The sequence below is a fragment of the Miscanthus floridulus genome, chromosome 9 (assembly GCF_019320115.1).
Source record: "Miscanthus floridulus cultivar M001 chromosome 9, ASM1932011v1, whole genome shotgun sequence".
NCBI classification, from domain to species: Eukaryota; Viridiplantae; Streptophyta; class Magnoliopsida; order Poales; family Poaceae; genus Miscanthus; species Miscanthus floridulus.
Window position 1 is genome coordinate 139,390,271 of NC_089588.1, and position 16,427 is coordinate 139,406,697.

The 16,427-nt window shown below is 47.7% G+C and overlaps 1 protein-coding gene, 2 non-coding genes and 1 pseudogene across 3 annotated transcripts; all 4 read left to right on the forward strand.

Annotated features, from left to right (window-relative positions):
* Window positions 1-432: 432 nt before the first annotated feature.
* Window positions 433-513, forward strand: LOC136484543 (small nucleolar RNA Z195/SNORD33/SNORD32 family; annotated as a pseudogene).
* A 111-nt stretch (window positions 514-624) lies between these two features.
* Window positions 625-706, forward strand: LOC136484545 (small nucleolar RNA Z196/R39/R59 family). Its single transcript, XR_010766061.1, has one exon. It is a non-coding gene; the product is annotated as a small nucleolar RNA Z196/R39/R59 family (small nucleolar RNA).
* Window positions 707-764: 58 nt separating this feature from the next.
* LOC136484630 (small nucleolar RNA F1/F2/snoR5a) lies at window positions 765-904 on the forward strand. The gene has a single exon (XR_010766134.1). It is a non-coding gene; the product is annotated as a small nucleolar RNA F1/F2/snoR5a (small nucleolar RNA).
* A 9,569-nt stretch (window positions 905-10,473) lies between these two features.
* LOC136481093 (disease resistance protein Pik-2-like) lies at window positions 10,474-15,183 on the forward strand. The gene is made up of 5 exons (XM_066478466.1): window positions 10,474-11,616; window positions 12,406-12,984; window positions 13,298-13,790; window positions 13,882-14,078; window positions 14,170-15,183. Exons 1-5 carry the CDS (start codon window positions 10,474-10,476, stop codon window positions 15,181-15,183), a joined length of 3,426 nt encoding a protein of 1,141 aa, XP_066334563.1.
* Window positions 15,184-16,427: the final 1,244 nt, after the last annotated feature.

Genomic DNA, 16,427 nt, shown 5'->3' on the forward strand with positions numbered 1-16,427 from the left:
CCCCTCCCCCTTCTTCTTCCCCAGCAGGTGCCCCTCCCCTCCCCCTTCTTCACTCGGTCGGATCCAGCCATCCCTCTCCCGGATCCGGCCAGTGGCTGCGGTGGTGGTGGTGGTGGCCGGCGGCGGGGCGTGGTGGTGGCCGGCGGTGGGGCGTGGTGGTGGCAGCGGCCCTCCCCTCCCCCTTCTTCTCCCCACCGGCGCCCCTCCCCTCCCCCTTCTTCTTCCCCGGCGGGTGCCCCTCCCCTCCCCCTTCTTCACCCGGCCGGATCCGGCCCTCCCTCTCTCGGATCCGGCCGGTGGCTGCGGTGGCGGTGGTGGTGGCCGACGGCGGGGCGCGGTGGTGGCGGCGGCCCTCCCCTCCCCCTTCTGCTCTAATATTTTGATCACGTCTGTTTTTGAGGTTTATTAGAGTTGTATAAGACTAATTTTAATGGGAGAAGTGATGATATCATAACATAGGAGATATCTGCATTCATTGTGATGATCACATCATGCACAACCATCTGATCTCTCTTTAACATTTCATTTTTACTGTAAACTTTTGCCAGTTTTATAGTATCTTGTAAGTTAGCAGTAGTTCTCTAAAGTCTAAATAGTTATTTGTTGGTTGTTGTATTTTTTATGTGCAATCTATGATGCAAATTCCCATTTCCTGAATCACTGTGATTATTGCAACAAAAATCACCATCTTTCGGCTGAGATTGCACCGCAAATTTAGTTTTTATTACATTCAGAGTATGTTTTCTAGTGTAATTTGTTGTAGTCAATGCCATTTGGTATCTAACTTGCGGTCATTCTTTGTGATTGTGTGTCTTGAAACATGGCAGAATACAAGGGGGAATGGATCTTGCGACACTGGTGGCTTATTTATGAGTTTCCGGTTACTATATGCCCGTTTACATGTTCTGATTGTTCTATTGATCATGACTGAAAAAACTAATGATTGTTTTTTCTTAGCTAGTTAGCCAGCTAGGTGTAATTTGTTTTCTGAATATAGTCTTTTGTTTTTTCTTAGCTAGCTTGCCAGCTAGTGTAATTTGTTTTTTGAATGCAGTCTTACTATTATTATTGGAGTTCACTTGATTGGCCTTTCTACCAGTGGCATCTTGACTGAAAACTAATGTGAATGGATTAGTAGCATACTTAATAGCCGATCCATACAAAAACTAAGTTCTGAATGTGGTCATGTATCTCGCAGCTCCGAAGGGAGAAGATCTCTGACAGGATGAAGAACTTACAGGAGCTCGTTCCAAACTCCTGTGTATGGAATTTGTATATTTAATGATGGATTGTACATATTCTTGTGAATTGGACTTGTAATTGTAGTTTATAGAATACCCTTATGCTTGTAGTCGCGGTCGCGGGGTGTTCGGCAACGCGAACGCTGGTCACGGGGCGTTCGGCAACGCGAACGCGGTTCGGAACGTTGGTCGCGGGGTGTTCGGCAATGCGAACGCGGTTCGGAATGTTGGTCGCGGGGCGTTCGGCAACGCGAACGCGGTTCGGAACGTTGGTCGTGGGACGTTCGGCAACGCGATTTTGAATTGTAAATTTGATTTTTTTTTTTTGCGGGAAAACGTACTGTAGGGGCGGTTCTAGATTGAACCGCCCCTACAAATACCTGTTTGTAGGGGCGGCTGGTACTACAGCTGCCCCTACAAATCGATTTGTAGGGGCGGCTGGTAATACGAGCCGCCCCTAGAAATCGATTTGTAGGGGCGGCTGGAAACACCAGCCGCCCCTACAAATGCATGATTTGTAGAGACCCTTGCGTAGGGGCGGCTGGGCAAACCGCCCCTACAAAGGGTTACCAGCCGCCCCTAGAAATGCTTTTTGTAGTAGTGCTTCACTCTCGAAAAAATTATTCATGCCGACCACGGTGGGCGCCAATGTTGGGAATTAGGGATCCCGACAGAGAGAGTGAGAGTGAGAGGGGTGAGCTCGTTGCAGCTCGACATTGGCGGTCGAAGGCTCCGCTTTGCGGTGAAGGCCTTCGACTAGTGGAGGCATGGATACAAACATGGAGTTCACATAGTTACCGAGGCAATAGTTAGGGTTTTGAATTACACGCCATCCTCTGACGGGGTGGTTGATTTCCCCTTTTATAGGGTACGGTTACAATATTTGTCGAGTACAGAAACACCCCTAGGGCAACCAAGGCATGTTCCAGTATACTGTGCTCGCGCCTCCGGGGCATTCGAGTCCTTTTATTTTGCTACCTCCTTTGTTGATGGGCCGTTGCCGAGCCCGGGCCTTCAGCCCATGATTCTTCCCACCCCAACCTCCGATTGATCTTCGTAGTGCCTGCACCTCCGATTTTTCACCATAGCTTCTGACTGATCTTCATAGTGCCTCGACCTCTAACTTTTCATCATGGCCTCTGACTGACCTTCGTGGTGTCTCGGCCTCCGACTCCTCATCGTGGCCTTCTACTTTTTCATAGTGGTTCGGCCTCTGACTTTTTCATCGTGGCCTCTGACTTTTTTCAAAGCGCTCCAACCTCCGATTCTTTCATCGCGGCCTCTAACTTTTCTTAACTGTGCTCCGACCTCTGCCTTTTTCATCGCGACCTCTGACTTTTCTTCAAAGTGCTCCGACCTCCAACTTTTTCATCGCGGCCTCTGACTTATGTACAAATCGCCTCGGCCTTCGTCTTTTCATCATGGCCTCTGACAAATCTTCATAGCTCCTTGGCCTCTGACTTTTCGCCGCGGCCTTTGACTTTTCTCAAGCTAATACACTAAATTCTATTGGACTTCTTCAAGGTGGAGTTGACCCATATTCCATACGGGCTCTCCCAACACGGCCCTACTTTATATATGAATTGTAGTGTCGGGTTATGATCTTGAGAAGCCATTTACTTCGTGACATACATATTTCGCTAATGACATCTCCAATTTTTCCGCTTCAGGTCCACTAACGGTTGTATAATTTTTTTAGATATATGTTGCTGGCTTCTAAACACCAATTTCGGAGATTTTTGCTGATTTTCCACAGCAGTAATATCTTACAGTAAAGATGATCAAGGTAATCCAGCCACACGTGATCACTTTTTCTTACTTTTTAGCTTAACAATATCTTATCAAACTGTGTTGTGTTACTAATGTGTTAGGCATCCCCTATTATATCACAGTTTCTTTGATCCTCTATTATATCACAGTTTCTTTGATCTTTTGTGTCTGCTATTTGCTAATCAATATCACTTATTATTCCATACTGCCTATGTTCATTGCTCTCTGCTTTTTAACCATTGCATGGTTACTAATGCAGTCACTCTGTTTTTTTATCCGATTTGTCACAGCCAATAAATAAATGTTGCACCGACTGGAGAAGCCCATACAAAACGTAAGCCTTACAGATTGGAGGATTCATAGATCAGAAGCACTGCTCCATTGCTCTACCTGTAGATGACTATGAAATGTGTTTTCTCTTTGCTTAGTTTTCCAGTAACCTTCCAGCCTTTGCGTACTCTTTGTACATAAACAACCACCTTCTGTTGTATCAGGTTCCCTGATACAGCATACCTTCCAGTACTACATGTGTTGTCTCTATTCCATTACAGCATATACAATTGTACATGGTACTTTTACTGGTACAAAGAACATATCTCAAAAAATTTAACTTCTCCTGCCCTTGCCTACACAAGCCACAGATAATTGATGCATATTATGTTTTAGAGGACGAAAAAACCAAAAATATCAGATACCTCTGCCTAGACCGCGGCAATTGCCGCGGGGCTCTTGCTAGTTGTATATTTTGTTCTCTTACCCAATTACTAGTTGCGTTACTGTCTGTCTGGAAAAGGCCTATAAGTAGATAATTACTGTGCTGTTGTCGCATATATGTCAGCTTGGTACATGATGTTTCTTCGCTCGGTAATGCTGATTACCTACGTCAAGAAGGACGGACACTTCCTCCAACCGCAGCACAAAATATATCGGCCCGGCCACGAAACAACGCGGCAGGTTGGTGGGCCTTTCCGTCCGCTCGAGAACATTCCCCCCCCCCCCCCCCCCCCCCCCCCCCCCCCCCGCCCTGCTCTCCCTTCCTCTGCCATCCCGCACACGCTTCTGAAGTCTTCCGCTCCATCTATGCTCGGCTCCTTTCTCCCCATCTCTATCCGCCGTTTTTTGCTCTATACCACCATCCCGCGCCACGCCACTGTCTCGCGTCGTGCCACCATCCACCTCACTCGACATGGAAGGGGAGGCAGGGGAGGCCTGCGCCACCATCCACCTCGCCCGTTGGCAAGAAGGCAAAGCCTGCGTGTGCGCATGCGCCTAGGTCTATGCTGGGGCGTTGCTCTCGACGTCCCCCTGACCGAGCTTAGTTCCCCACCAGGTAGGCCGTGGCTGCCGGCGACGCAGTGTTTCACATGTTTTAGACGTTTCTGACCTACGTTTTAAGTGTGTTCGTCTGGATGTTGAAAAAGTAGATCTAGGGTGTTGCATTGCATATGTTGCAATGACAATATACGCATGTTGCAAGTATATGTTTCAAGTTTTTCATCTGGATGTTGCAGAAAAATATTTGGATGTCGCATAACATGCATGTTTCAAGCGCATGTTTCAAGTGTTTTAGGTGTTTCATATGTATGTTGCAAGTATTTCATCTAGATGTTGCAGAAGTATATCTCGATGTTGCATATTATGTTGCTATATGGCTATACACGCATGTTTCGAGCATATGTCTCAAGTGTTTCATCTGTTTTCAGTTGTATGTTGCAAGTGTTTCAACTAAATATTTGAAAAGTAGATCTGGGGGAGCACATGTTGCAATGGACCCGGTGGCTGTCGGACAGCGGTCCACTGTAGCCGCTTGTTGCTCCTGCTAGGGCGCCGCCCTAGGTAGCCATGCGGGCACCTGATGCCGGTAGCCGCCGCCGCGACGCACACCCACAGACAGGGTGAGGTGTGTACGGCGGGCGCGCTCGTATCTGTTACGGCACGGCGGGGTAATGGTCCTGTTACACGGACGCGGCGGTCGCGCTTCTATTACAACGGGACGGGACGCGGTAGATGCTTTCGAACTGGAGCGCTTCTGTTCTCTGCTGTCTAACTACGGACAAAACAGGCATTGGTCGTATTGTATTTATGCGTGGTTTCAGCTAGAACCTGCAAATAAAAGCAAATCATGAACCGCTCTATGGATGTTGCTTGAAAATTAATCCAAAGTTTGACGCAGCAAATCCAGACGGATTGAAGCCAAAGTAAGCCATGCATCCTCGTGAATGAATAGGAAAAAATTAAGGCGGCTTTCTAGCGTGTGGACCCAACTCATTTCGTCCTGCACGGCATGCAGCATATGAAGATCGAGATTGCCAACCCGGTGTTCATGGTCCGAGCAGTTGTGCCGATCAGGCCGCCGGCAATCAATGAGAGGATCTTGCCATCGTCATCATCAACCAGCTGGCCGGTAACGTTCTTCACTTTGGGGCTATCAGAGGAGTCATTAGAGATTTCCTGCATCTTAAGAAGAATGTGGCTTTTAGTGACATCCAGCCAACTCACTTGTGGCGAGCTCTAGTTAAGTTTGGTCACGCTTATGATGGGGACAATCTTGTTTTGGAAAGCCCCCATGTCTTTGGTAACGTTAAAATTTCCTATTTCGGAGTGCAGTGGGTAATTTTGCTAAGGTCCTGCTATTGGAGGCAGATGATAGACACCTGAACCGCTTGCTTGTTGTTAGGGCCCAGGTCATTGATTTGCAGAAGGTCCTGTAGTTTATTGTTTATCCTTTCTGAAATTCGGAGAACAATGTATGTATACTCTCGCTGTCGATCACGATATATACATGCTCATCACTCGGCAGCCTATACGGATGCAACAGATAAGGTCTCATCATGGCCCATACATGCATCGCTGTGGCACATGTCGTGACTAATGTGAGAAGACACGCACGTCTCTCTCGCGGCATGGTGCTGAGACGACACGCCGTACAATTGGACAAAGATCGGTGAAGCTACTGAAGAAGAGACGAAACAAGCTGCTCTACCCCTATATTGGAAGCTTCTAGATAGCTAGATTGCTAGTAGAGGCGTGCACCGTTTGGGATTTGCTACTACGTGCTGCTAGTAGCTAGGGCGGTCAGATCAGGTATTCAGGTTCCTGCTGCTAGCTCTCCAGTCTTCAGGTGCTGGCTGTACGAGGCCGACACGTACGTATACGCCCAACACTTGTCGCCGTCCCGCCATGGGTCGCCAATCGAGTACCACTATATGCCTAGTGCACAATAACAAGGACGAAGGTTAGAACGAAGACGAAGGAACCTGGCTATTTGGGCCGAGTACATGTACCTGCCCTGTTTGATGATCCAAACAAGTGGGCTTCCTGCTGTTTGAGTGTATAAAATTAGCAGCGGACCCCGTACGTGCGTTGAGATCAGCAGGTGCCTTTGGTAACACCTTTCAATTGCGTCTTATTGGTTTCTCAAAAAAAAAACGTCTTACTGCCTCTGTTCTTTTTTAAGTATGGCTTTGATTTCTATGTAAGTCAAACATTGTTAAATTTAACTTGATTTATAGGAAATATTAGTAACATTTGTATATCAAATAAGTGTGCTATAAAACTATTTGGTATGCACTGTAAATATTAATAATCTCTTGTATATACTAGGTCAAAGTTGAATAGTTTGACTCCTAGATAAGTGAACTAACGACACTTAGAAAGGGCAGGAAGGAGCAGACCCATAGCTTAAATTAGGGTCTGTTTGAATAAGTTAGGGGTAGTTACTAATTACTTTAAAAATTAGTACAAAATAGCTGAGATTAGTTAGCTAGTTAGCTCACCTGTTAATCCTTTCATTTAGATGCGCCCGGGCTACTTCGAGCTAATTTTTTTTTACTAACTAGGAACTAACACTTCCAAATGGACCCTGCTTAATACAACTAGCACCCTGCACGCATAGTTCAACCAAGACTAGCTTTCCCCGTTCTCTTTGTTCGTAGCGATTGATGCCCATGCATGATGCAAATGCAGCTCCAAGCCTCCAACTCCAAGTTTCGTTCATTCATTCCTTGGGCGAAATTGGTTTGGTATTATTCCGAAAAGAGCTGCATATACACATTTATTTATTCATTTACAGTTTGGTTTAGAGTGGTCTTATCGGATCGTAGTGTATGTTATATGTTGTAGATTGTAGAAGGAAGAGGAGTAAACAACATTGATATGATGTATCGTAATATATGAAAACTTATGTGATGTAATACCCCTTTGCTTCCAAATTATAAGCATTCCGATTTTTCTGGATACACGATAAATTGAAAACTACATATCTCAACATATTGTACGTATCCATAGATATTCATATATAGCAAAATATACATTTCTCTGAAGGATATATTTAGGAGTGAAAATGGTACAGATATTTTTCAACCGTATTCGACACCGAATCTGTTTAGAGGAGTTTAGATCTGTCCGTATCCGAGTCTAGGTATTTAACATCCGATACTGTATCCATATCCGAACACTACTGGAAACTCGAATTGCCCTGTGGGTGACGAATTTTTCTGTGAGTTTCTTCGGTACGCACAGAAAAAATACGATTATTCTGTCGGTTTCAAAATATCCTGACAGAAAAATACGAAAACCCACAGAATAATTGTATTATTTTTCTGTATGTGACAATACACACACGGAAAAATCAGCACTCACAGAAAAATGCAATTTATTCTGTCGGTTCTTTAAAAACGCACATAAAAAAACAATATATGCATGCATAGGATAAATAAAAAAACAAAGAAGTCCTAACCCTAACGCGCCGGCCACCACCCCCAAACACCCTCGCACACACGCACTTGCGGACTCGCCTGCTTGGCTCTCCCCACGCACGCACGCACGCACACGCTGCGCCGCCGCCGTAGCTACGCACGCACGCCCGCCCCACCGCCTTCTTCTTCCCTGGCGGGCGGCCGCTCCTCCCCTCCCCCTTCACCCAGCCCCAGGGCCCCTCCTCCCCCGCCGATGTCCCGCCCCTCCCCCTTCTTCTTCCCCGATGGGCGGCGGCCCCTCCCCTCCCCCATCTTCACCCGGCCGGATCCGGCCCTCCCTCTCCCGGATCCGGCCGGTGGCTGCGATGGTGGTGGTGGTGGCCAGCGGCGGGGCATGGTGGTAGCGTCGGCCCTCCCCTCCCCCTTCTTCTCCCTCGCCGGCGCCCCTCCCCTCCCCCTTCTTCTTCCCTGGCGGGTGCCCCTCCCCTCCCCCTTCTTCACCCGGCCGGATCCGGCCCTCCCTCTCCCAGATCCGGCCGGTGGATGCGGTGGTGGTGGTGGTGGTGGCCAGCGGCGGGGCGTGGTCGTGGCGGCGGCCCTCCCCTCCCCCTTCTTCTCCCCCGTCGGTGCCCCTCCCCTCCCCCTTCTTCTTCCCCGACGGGCGCCCCTCCCCTCCCCCTTCTTCTTCCCCGGCTGGTGCCCCTCCCCTTCCCCATCTTCACACGGCCGGATTCGGCCCTCCCTCTCCCGCATCTAGCCAGTGGCTGCGGTGGTGGTGGTGGTGGCTGGCGGCGGGGCGTGGTGGTGGCGGCGGCCCTCCCCTCCCCCTTCTTCTCCCCCGCCGGTGCCCCTCCCCTCCCCCTTCTTCTTCCCCGGCGGGCGCCCCTCCCCTCCCCCTTGTTCACCCGACCGGATTGGGAAACAGAGAAATTTATGGTTTTTTTAGATTGGGAATAATGGTAGATTTTTTTGATTTATACGTCATTTGAGCTCAAACTCACTAGATAGTTTGCATATTTGGAAGAAGAAAAAGCTTATAGTAGTTTATCAAAATGAGTATCCATGGCTAGTGTGTGTGTGTGTGTGTGTGTGTGTGTGTGTGTAGTATATAGTAGTGTGTACCTCATTTCATGGTTTTGAAATAGAGAATTTGAGGTTTTTTAGATTGGGAATAATGGTGGATTTTTTATTTATACGTCATTTGAGTTCAAACTCAATGGATAGTTTGCATATGTAGAAGAAGAAGGCTTATAGTAGTTGATCAAAATGAGTATCCACCTTTCCTTGCTAGTATAGCTCATTTCATGATTAAAGAAATGGAGAAATTTATAATAGTTGATCAAAATGAGTATAGAATAGATGGTGACTCCTTCCGGGTTCTCGGCCTCACATCGGGTTCATGAGCACTGAGGCCGGAACTCCCTCTTATTTTGTGCGGTAAGTGTAAGCAGAAGATTGCCAGAGAGAATAAGGAGGATCCCAACCATGGCCGCATCTTCTACAAGTGTCCGGATCCCAATGTGAGTGTTTCTAGCCCCGTTTTTCATAGTTTTAGCCATTTTTTGTGATGATTTTTATTAAAGTTTTTGATTTTGTGTTCTTATTTCAATGGGATGACACTGGATGTGAATGTTGGTCCTAGAAGGAAGAGTATATTACGCACGTGCAAAAATCAGCTAAGACAGCTGATGAGAGTGCACCTATGCATGAAGAGGTGAACCAGCAGAAGAAGCACATCGATGCTACGATGGTATCTAAAAATGAATATAGGAATTTCAATCAATTTCTGGTCTGATTTTACGACAGCCCTTGTTATGCCATTGAGATAAAAACATCTCAAACTTTGATTTTTTTTTTTTTTTGCGAATTACACAGTACAACATATACACTCACAATACACACATGCGCACTCACTCCTATGAACTTCTTCGAAGACTAGACCGGCAAATCCTCGAGATTGACGAAATCACCACAGACGCCTCGCTGTCGACAGGAATGCCGTCTGCCACTGAAAGCACAACACCATTAAAACATGGAAAATTCGACTCTCCGCTTACCACTAAAAGCACAACGCCATTAAATCATGGAAAATTCGCCCCCACGGGAAATCAAACGCAGGACCTGAGATGCTACCTCATTCACGTCTGGCAGTGGCAGATGCCTACAAACTTGATTATTCGTGGCAAACAGATTCCCAGGCTTATATAGCTTGTTATATGCGCATTTCCTTTCTCAATGTTTAACCGATAGGTTCTCTCTGATTATTATGAATTCTCTGTTGTGTGCGTAGTGCACTGTAATATTCGTCCATGCATGTGACATCTGAGCCTATCGGTTACGTACGTACGCTGGAGCTCATCAATTAATACAGTGCAAAAGATTCGTTACGTTGGTTCATTGAATCAGCCATTAAAGGTTGGATTAATTTAAGTGAACACAGCTACCGAATCTTGAGTTATCTACTTATGTTAGCCAAGTGTACAGCTAAATTAGTAATTTGTTACGGCTTAACTCGTTTCACTAACATGGCATGGATGCTTCATGCATGGCTATAGCTGTACCCTCTCTGGTTTAGTAGTGTCCAATTTCTTAATCAGAGTACGTTCCAGCCTCTCTTTTTAATTAACCCCACCTGTTGTAGATGCACAAGTCATATAGCATTTGCAGCTGGCTAGCATCTGCGTTATACAGCACAAGAGCAGCAGATACACACCAAAGCAGGCAGGTACGGTGAGGTATCGCACTGATAGCTAGCTAGAGCAGAAATGGCAGACCTTGTGTTCGGCTTGGCCAAGACGGCGGTGAATGCGACGCTGTGTATGGCCAAGTCAGCCATTGAGGAGGAGAAGAAGCTGAAGAAGAGCGTGCAGCGCGACCTGATGCTCATCTCGGATGAGTTCGAGATGATGCATGCCTTCCTCAACGTCGTCTCCAACGAGCGCGCCAAGGGCGACGACGATATGTCAAGGACCTGGGTGAGGCAGGTCCGCGACATGGCCCTGGACGTGGAGGACAGGATCGAGTGTGTCCTCCAGCTAGACGACAACAAGCCGAGCTACTGGTGGCGCAACCTGCTCCCGTCCTGCGTGCTGCTGCCACAGGAGCCGGGAGCAGCCGCCTTGGGCGACGCTGTCGCCGGCATAGAGCTGCTCAAGGCCAGAATCGAGGCGGTGGGCCCTAGGAACACGCGCTACATCCAGATCCAGCAGATCGGTGACGCGGCGGCGTGCAAGTGCCAGTGCAAGCCCGTTGCCGTTGGGGAGCTGCTGCATCAGCAAGCCTTGGCCGATTCAACGACTGAATCGGACATCCTCTTCGAGGCCAGGAACTCTGCCAAGATCTGCCCAGTGGATCTCGTCAAGCTGATCGTCGACAACAAAGAACAAGCCCTGCGAGTCGTATCCATCTGGGGAACAACAGGCGATCTTGGGACGACATCGATCATCAGGACGGCCTGTGACGATACAGAGATCTTCAGCAACTTCGGAAGCCGTGCTTGGGTGAAGGTGCCACGCCCCTTCAGCCCCCATGAGTTCCTGAGGAGATTGCTGACGCAGCTCTACACGAACCGTTGCCTGCAGCAGCAAGGAAGCAGAAGCACTGCGGATGTACTGAAGAAGATGGAGGCGATGTCGTCGTCGTCAGCGCCACAAGGTGGTGGACTACTTGTCGATGAGCTCATGATGCAGTTGGGTGATGAGAGGTACCTGGTCATCCTTGAAGATGTTTCGACCATGGTTGAGTGGGACACCATCAGGGCGTACCTACCTGACAGAAACAACGGCAGCTGCATCGTGGTGCACACCCAGCAGGCTGAGATCGCCGGCTTGTGCGTTGGACACTCGCATCGGGTATGTGAGCTGGACCAATTCTCGGCTGATCATTCGGTTTGTGTATTTTTCAACAAGGTATGCTCGGTACAACATCCAGTCCAGTTAGTTTCAAGAAAATTGTTCTCTTTTATTTACTTTATTTATTTGTTTCCTATTTTCAACATCACCATGGTATATGTTTAATTACTTCTATAAATCCCGGTGCTCATCCATGATGTGCTTTCCTAATTCACGTTAGCTATATAAGTATTTCTTTATGTCAACTCTGCTACTATACTATTTTTTATCATTTTGTGCATGTCTAAATACTTCGTTGGATGCATACTAGGGGGGGGGGGGGGGGGGGTGCAAAGTTGACCAAAGGTGCCAAACCCATGTAATTTATGATGACAAGCTCACAAGCAACAACAGAAGAGAGAGAGAGAGAGAGAGAGAGAGAGAGAGAGAGAAGAGAGAGAGAGAGAGAGGTGGTTACTGAACAAACCAAAACATCAAACAAACTCATATGCTATGATAAAACAAAACAGGAGGGAGTGATATTTTTGTTTTATTTCAGACTCTGCATGGTTTCTTTTATATATGTATTGAGGTAGAATTCCTTTTATTCCAAAGGCGTGAATCCACCAAATTGCTGCATATCCTGTCCCATATATGTGAAATCAATTGTCAGAGTGTTATATTTAACTTTCATTAGTTTGTAATTAACTTTCATGTGTCATCAAGCAAACTGAATACATTGCAACAAGCCTGTATCATCCATGCATATTAGATGCTCTGCTAAGTATTCCTGGCATTTTAGAATATGCATGTTATATCTATCCCAATCCTTCGATAACATGAACTCAAAACTAATCTTATCTGAAGGATGAGGATAAAGGTGAGAAGACCACCAAGAAGAAAGCTGCAAAGGACTGGTTAGACAAATTTCAACTTGTTGGCCGGCAAACAGATTTACACCTCATTGATTCATATGCGCAATCCAATGCGGGTGTGTCCTCGGTGTGGGGCATTGCTGGTGTTGGCAAATCATCTCTCGTCAAACACCTGTACTGTGAGAGAATAGTTAAGGGCCAAGGCTTTGAGAAATTTGGTTGGGTGAATGTGACCCATCCTTTCAGTTTAAGAGACCTCCTGAGGAGTTTGCTAATGGATTTGTACTCTGAAACGTTCCAACATAGCAGCATATCGAGGATCAAAGATCCAATTCAAGAGTGCAGTAAGATTGTACGTAAATACAGGAGCTTCATTGTTATTGATGGTCTGCAGTCCACGGAAGAATGGGATTTGATAAAAACTGCCTTGACATATGGGCCTTCTACAAGTCATATCATTATTATCACAAACGATAAAAGTGTTGCCACATACTGCACAGCGGCTAATCAAGCTGTGTGGAACGTCAAAGGCCTTGAGATGGATGAAGCCATTGATCTCTTCAAAATGAAGGTGAGCTACTAAGATGCATTAATTCAGTCACTACTTTAGTCCATCAAACAACACATCTTTTTATCTTTATATGTATGTTATACCTAGGAAGTATAAGGTTAGAAAATCTCATATAGTTGCTCATTTCATAAAAAGAAACTTCCAGCATCATCGAATTTCTGCAACAAGTTACTGGCTAGGCTTGGATTCATCTTGTGGCGTTGGTGTGTCACAGAAACGAAACATCCCAAACAAATATTGCTAGCATGCTGTATTGATTAGTTATAATGTTTTCATGCTGACATACTGATAAAACTTACCTATTAAACTGCAGCTATGTAGTGATTCCTTGGACCGGAGCCCTGAAGTTGAAGAGCAAGCAAAACTAATCTTGCACAAGTGTGGTGGACTTCCCAAAGTGATAGTCGCTATAGCTGAGCATGTTCAGGACTTGCCGAAGCCAAACCTGGAGTTTTTTAGTTCACTGAACAGTGGATTTATGAAAACGTTGGAGGCCATGGACAACCCAATGGTCGCTAGTCTTTTTGCCTGGGTGCATTCGTACTTCCATTCCTGCCCGGACGTGCTGAAGCCGTGTATGTTCTACCTGTCAATCTTCCCCGCGAAGCAAAGCATCCGTTGGAGGCGTTTGGTGAGGCGATGGATTGCAGAGGGCTACTCCAGCGACACCAAGGACAGCACTGCAGAGGAGACAGCGAAGAAGCTGCTCTCCCAGCTTGTTGAGCTGAGCATTATCCAGCCGCTAGAAGCGTCATCGTCCACCTCGAGCTTCTTGGAAGCGACGACAGCGTCCTGCCAAGTCAATGGTTTCTTCCGTGAATACATCACAACACGGTCAATTGAGCAGAACCTCGTCTTTGCACTGGAGGGGCATTGCGGCTTGAACACGCAACGCAGAGGACGGCACCTCGCCTGTTGGCAGCACCTGGGACCTGGACAGAGCTTTGTTTGACAGCATCGACTTCTCACGGCTGCGGTCACTGACGGTGTTTGGGAAGTGGAGACCATTCTTCGTCTCTGCCAAGATGAGCCTGCTCCGGGTGCTGGATCTGGAAGACGCATCAGGAGTAACAGATAAAGACCTCGAGCAGATGGTGAGGCTTCTTCCTCGGCTCAAGTTCCTCTCGCTGAGAGGATGCAGGCACCATCACTCGCCTGCCTGATTCATTGAGTGGCCTCCGGCAGCTCCAGACTCTTGATGTCAGAAACACCGCAGTGCTCGCGCTCCCATCAGACATCACCAAGCTACAGAAGCTGCGGTACATTCATGCAGGCTCCACCACAACATCTGGTGACGACGATGCCATGGTGGCAAGCAGCAAAACAGCAGGCGAGCAACTTACAAAGGGCTCATCAACACCTGCAGCAGCAGCTAGTAGCAGACAGCGTGACTTTACGTGCTGTCTGTCCAGGTTCTTGTTCAGAAGCCAACTGCAGGCAGATGCTGGCGGTGTTGTGGTGCCAAGGAAGATCGGGAATCTGTCAGCATTGCATACACTAGGCGTCATCAACATCAATAGTATTACAGGAGGGGAGCTCAAGAAACTCACCCAGTTGCACAAGCTCGGAGTGTGCGGCGTCAACAGGGCAAACAGCCAGGAGCTCTGCTCTTTCGTCTCGGGTCACGGCCATCTCGAATCCTTGTCGGTGCGGCTCGACAACAAGGCCAACCAAGATGGCTGCTTGGATGGCGTCTTCCCGCCTCCGGAGAACCTACGGAGCCTTAAACTGCATGGGCTGGCAGGAAAGCTGCCAGTGTGGATAAAGGATCTTTGGAACCTCAGGAAACTCAACTTACAGATGGCCATGCTGGATCAAGATGGCGTCGATGTCCTCGGCAACCTACCGTGGCTCAGCACTCTGTCTCTCTGCTTGAAGACTCTGCGTCAAGATGGCGAGCTCCATTTCCGGACGGACTTTCGTGGGCTCGTGGTGCTTGAGATCGCTTGCAACTCAAAGCTCAAGGTTGTAGAGTTCAACACTGTGTTCGGTGGTGGGCTTGGAAACATCGAGTTGCTGAAAATCCACTGCTGCAATGTGACGTCTCTACAGTTTCCTGGGCTTGAGCTTCTGCGTAGCATCAAGGAAGTCTATCTTAGAGGATCCTATGGCGACGAACTCAAGCTTCACCTGCAGAGCCAAATTGCCAAGCAGGAGAAGGAAATCGAACCTGTCTTCAAGGAGCAACCAAACAAGTAAACTAAGGTCGCCCTGAGTGCTGACTTAATCACGATGGTCATCGGTTCTATGAAGCAAATAATATGCCTGGTTTTGTGAATTTCCATCTTTTTTTCAACAAGGAGCAGTAAGTTTTCATCTAGATAGGGCTCTCCTAGTCATATAGCAGGCCCCACCTACTGAACAGGACATAGGCTTTATATTGGGAAAAAAATGATCTGCCTGTTGAACACCAATGGGCTGGTGCACGCTGAGTGTAGGCCTCAGCCCAATATGAGGCCCATAACTGCCCATTTTGTAGGCCCGCAGAGCGTTCAGCGCTTAAGCCTGGCTCAAGCTCAAGATGAACTCAAAGTCTATTAAGCCATAGGATGCACCAGCGCGTGGCGGCGTGAGCACGCGACAGAGGCATCCTGTGGCTTGATGCTGAGATGCATGCGGCCAGGGGCTTGTTTAGTTGAGGACTGACCGGAGCTACTTGACCAGGCGTTGGACTTTTCATACTTGAGTTCAATTGGATGCCTATTGGCATCCAGGAAGACAATCCTTCTACTCCCTTCCACTTTAGGTCTTGGGGTGACATATGCAAACATAGGGAAAATAGGGGTCTAGGCATTAGAGACCTTCTCACAGTCAACCGAAGTCTAATCCTGCATGCTATCTGGAACATGGCCGCCTGGGTGAAGGTGAATGGGTGATCCGTATGGTGTTGTGTGACCGGTATTCATTTTAAAAAAAACACGTGAGCCCCGCTGTAACCCAAACCCAAACCTTGCCACATCCAAATAATGGATTAGCAATAAAATCTCATTTCCTGCACAATTTGTTCCTCGAACCGGAAGGATATACGACCTTGGGCTTCCTAGGGTACGCGCGACTCCCAGGCGATTCGCTACGGGAGGAATTTCGTGCCGGCGATCCGTCGATCCTCTCCACCTGATCGTTCGGGCTGAGCAAGGGGCTGCCTAGCGCGGCTACTCGGCCTTGGCAGGAGGGTGGGGAACGACGGGCACCACTACAGGAAACGGCTGATTTGCCGGGAGCAAAAAAATTTGCCGGGTGCTTTTTATCGGGCACCCGGCAAAGGAATTCTTTGCCGGGTGCCAGGCCTGGAGATGTCTGGGTTTTAGGCAACCGACGTCGCAACTTACTCGAAACTTTCTCAATTTTTAACCAAGGCCTCCACATGTGATAACAAGACACATCGACAAGTTTCGTGATTTTCGGACATCGTTTTGATTTTATATAATTTAAATAAACTTCCC

What these genes read in the sequence shown, in the direction of transcription:
- LOC136481093 (XM_066478466.1), top strand. Translation starts at nt 10,474, where the DNA reads ATGGCAGACCTTGTGTTCGGCTTGGCCAAGACGGCGGTGAATGCGACG. An exon ending in AGCGTCCTGCCAAGTCAATG is followed by an intron (nt 13,791 to 13,881) that starts GTTTCTTCCGTG and finishes CACGCAACGCAG; the next exon opens with AGGACGGCACCTCGCCTGTT. An exon ending in ATAAAGACCTCGAGCAGATG is followed by an intron (nt 14,079 to 14,169) that starts GTGAGGCTTCTT and finishes GGCCTCCGGCAG; the next exon opens with CTCCAGACTCTTGATGTCAG.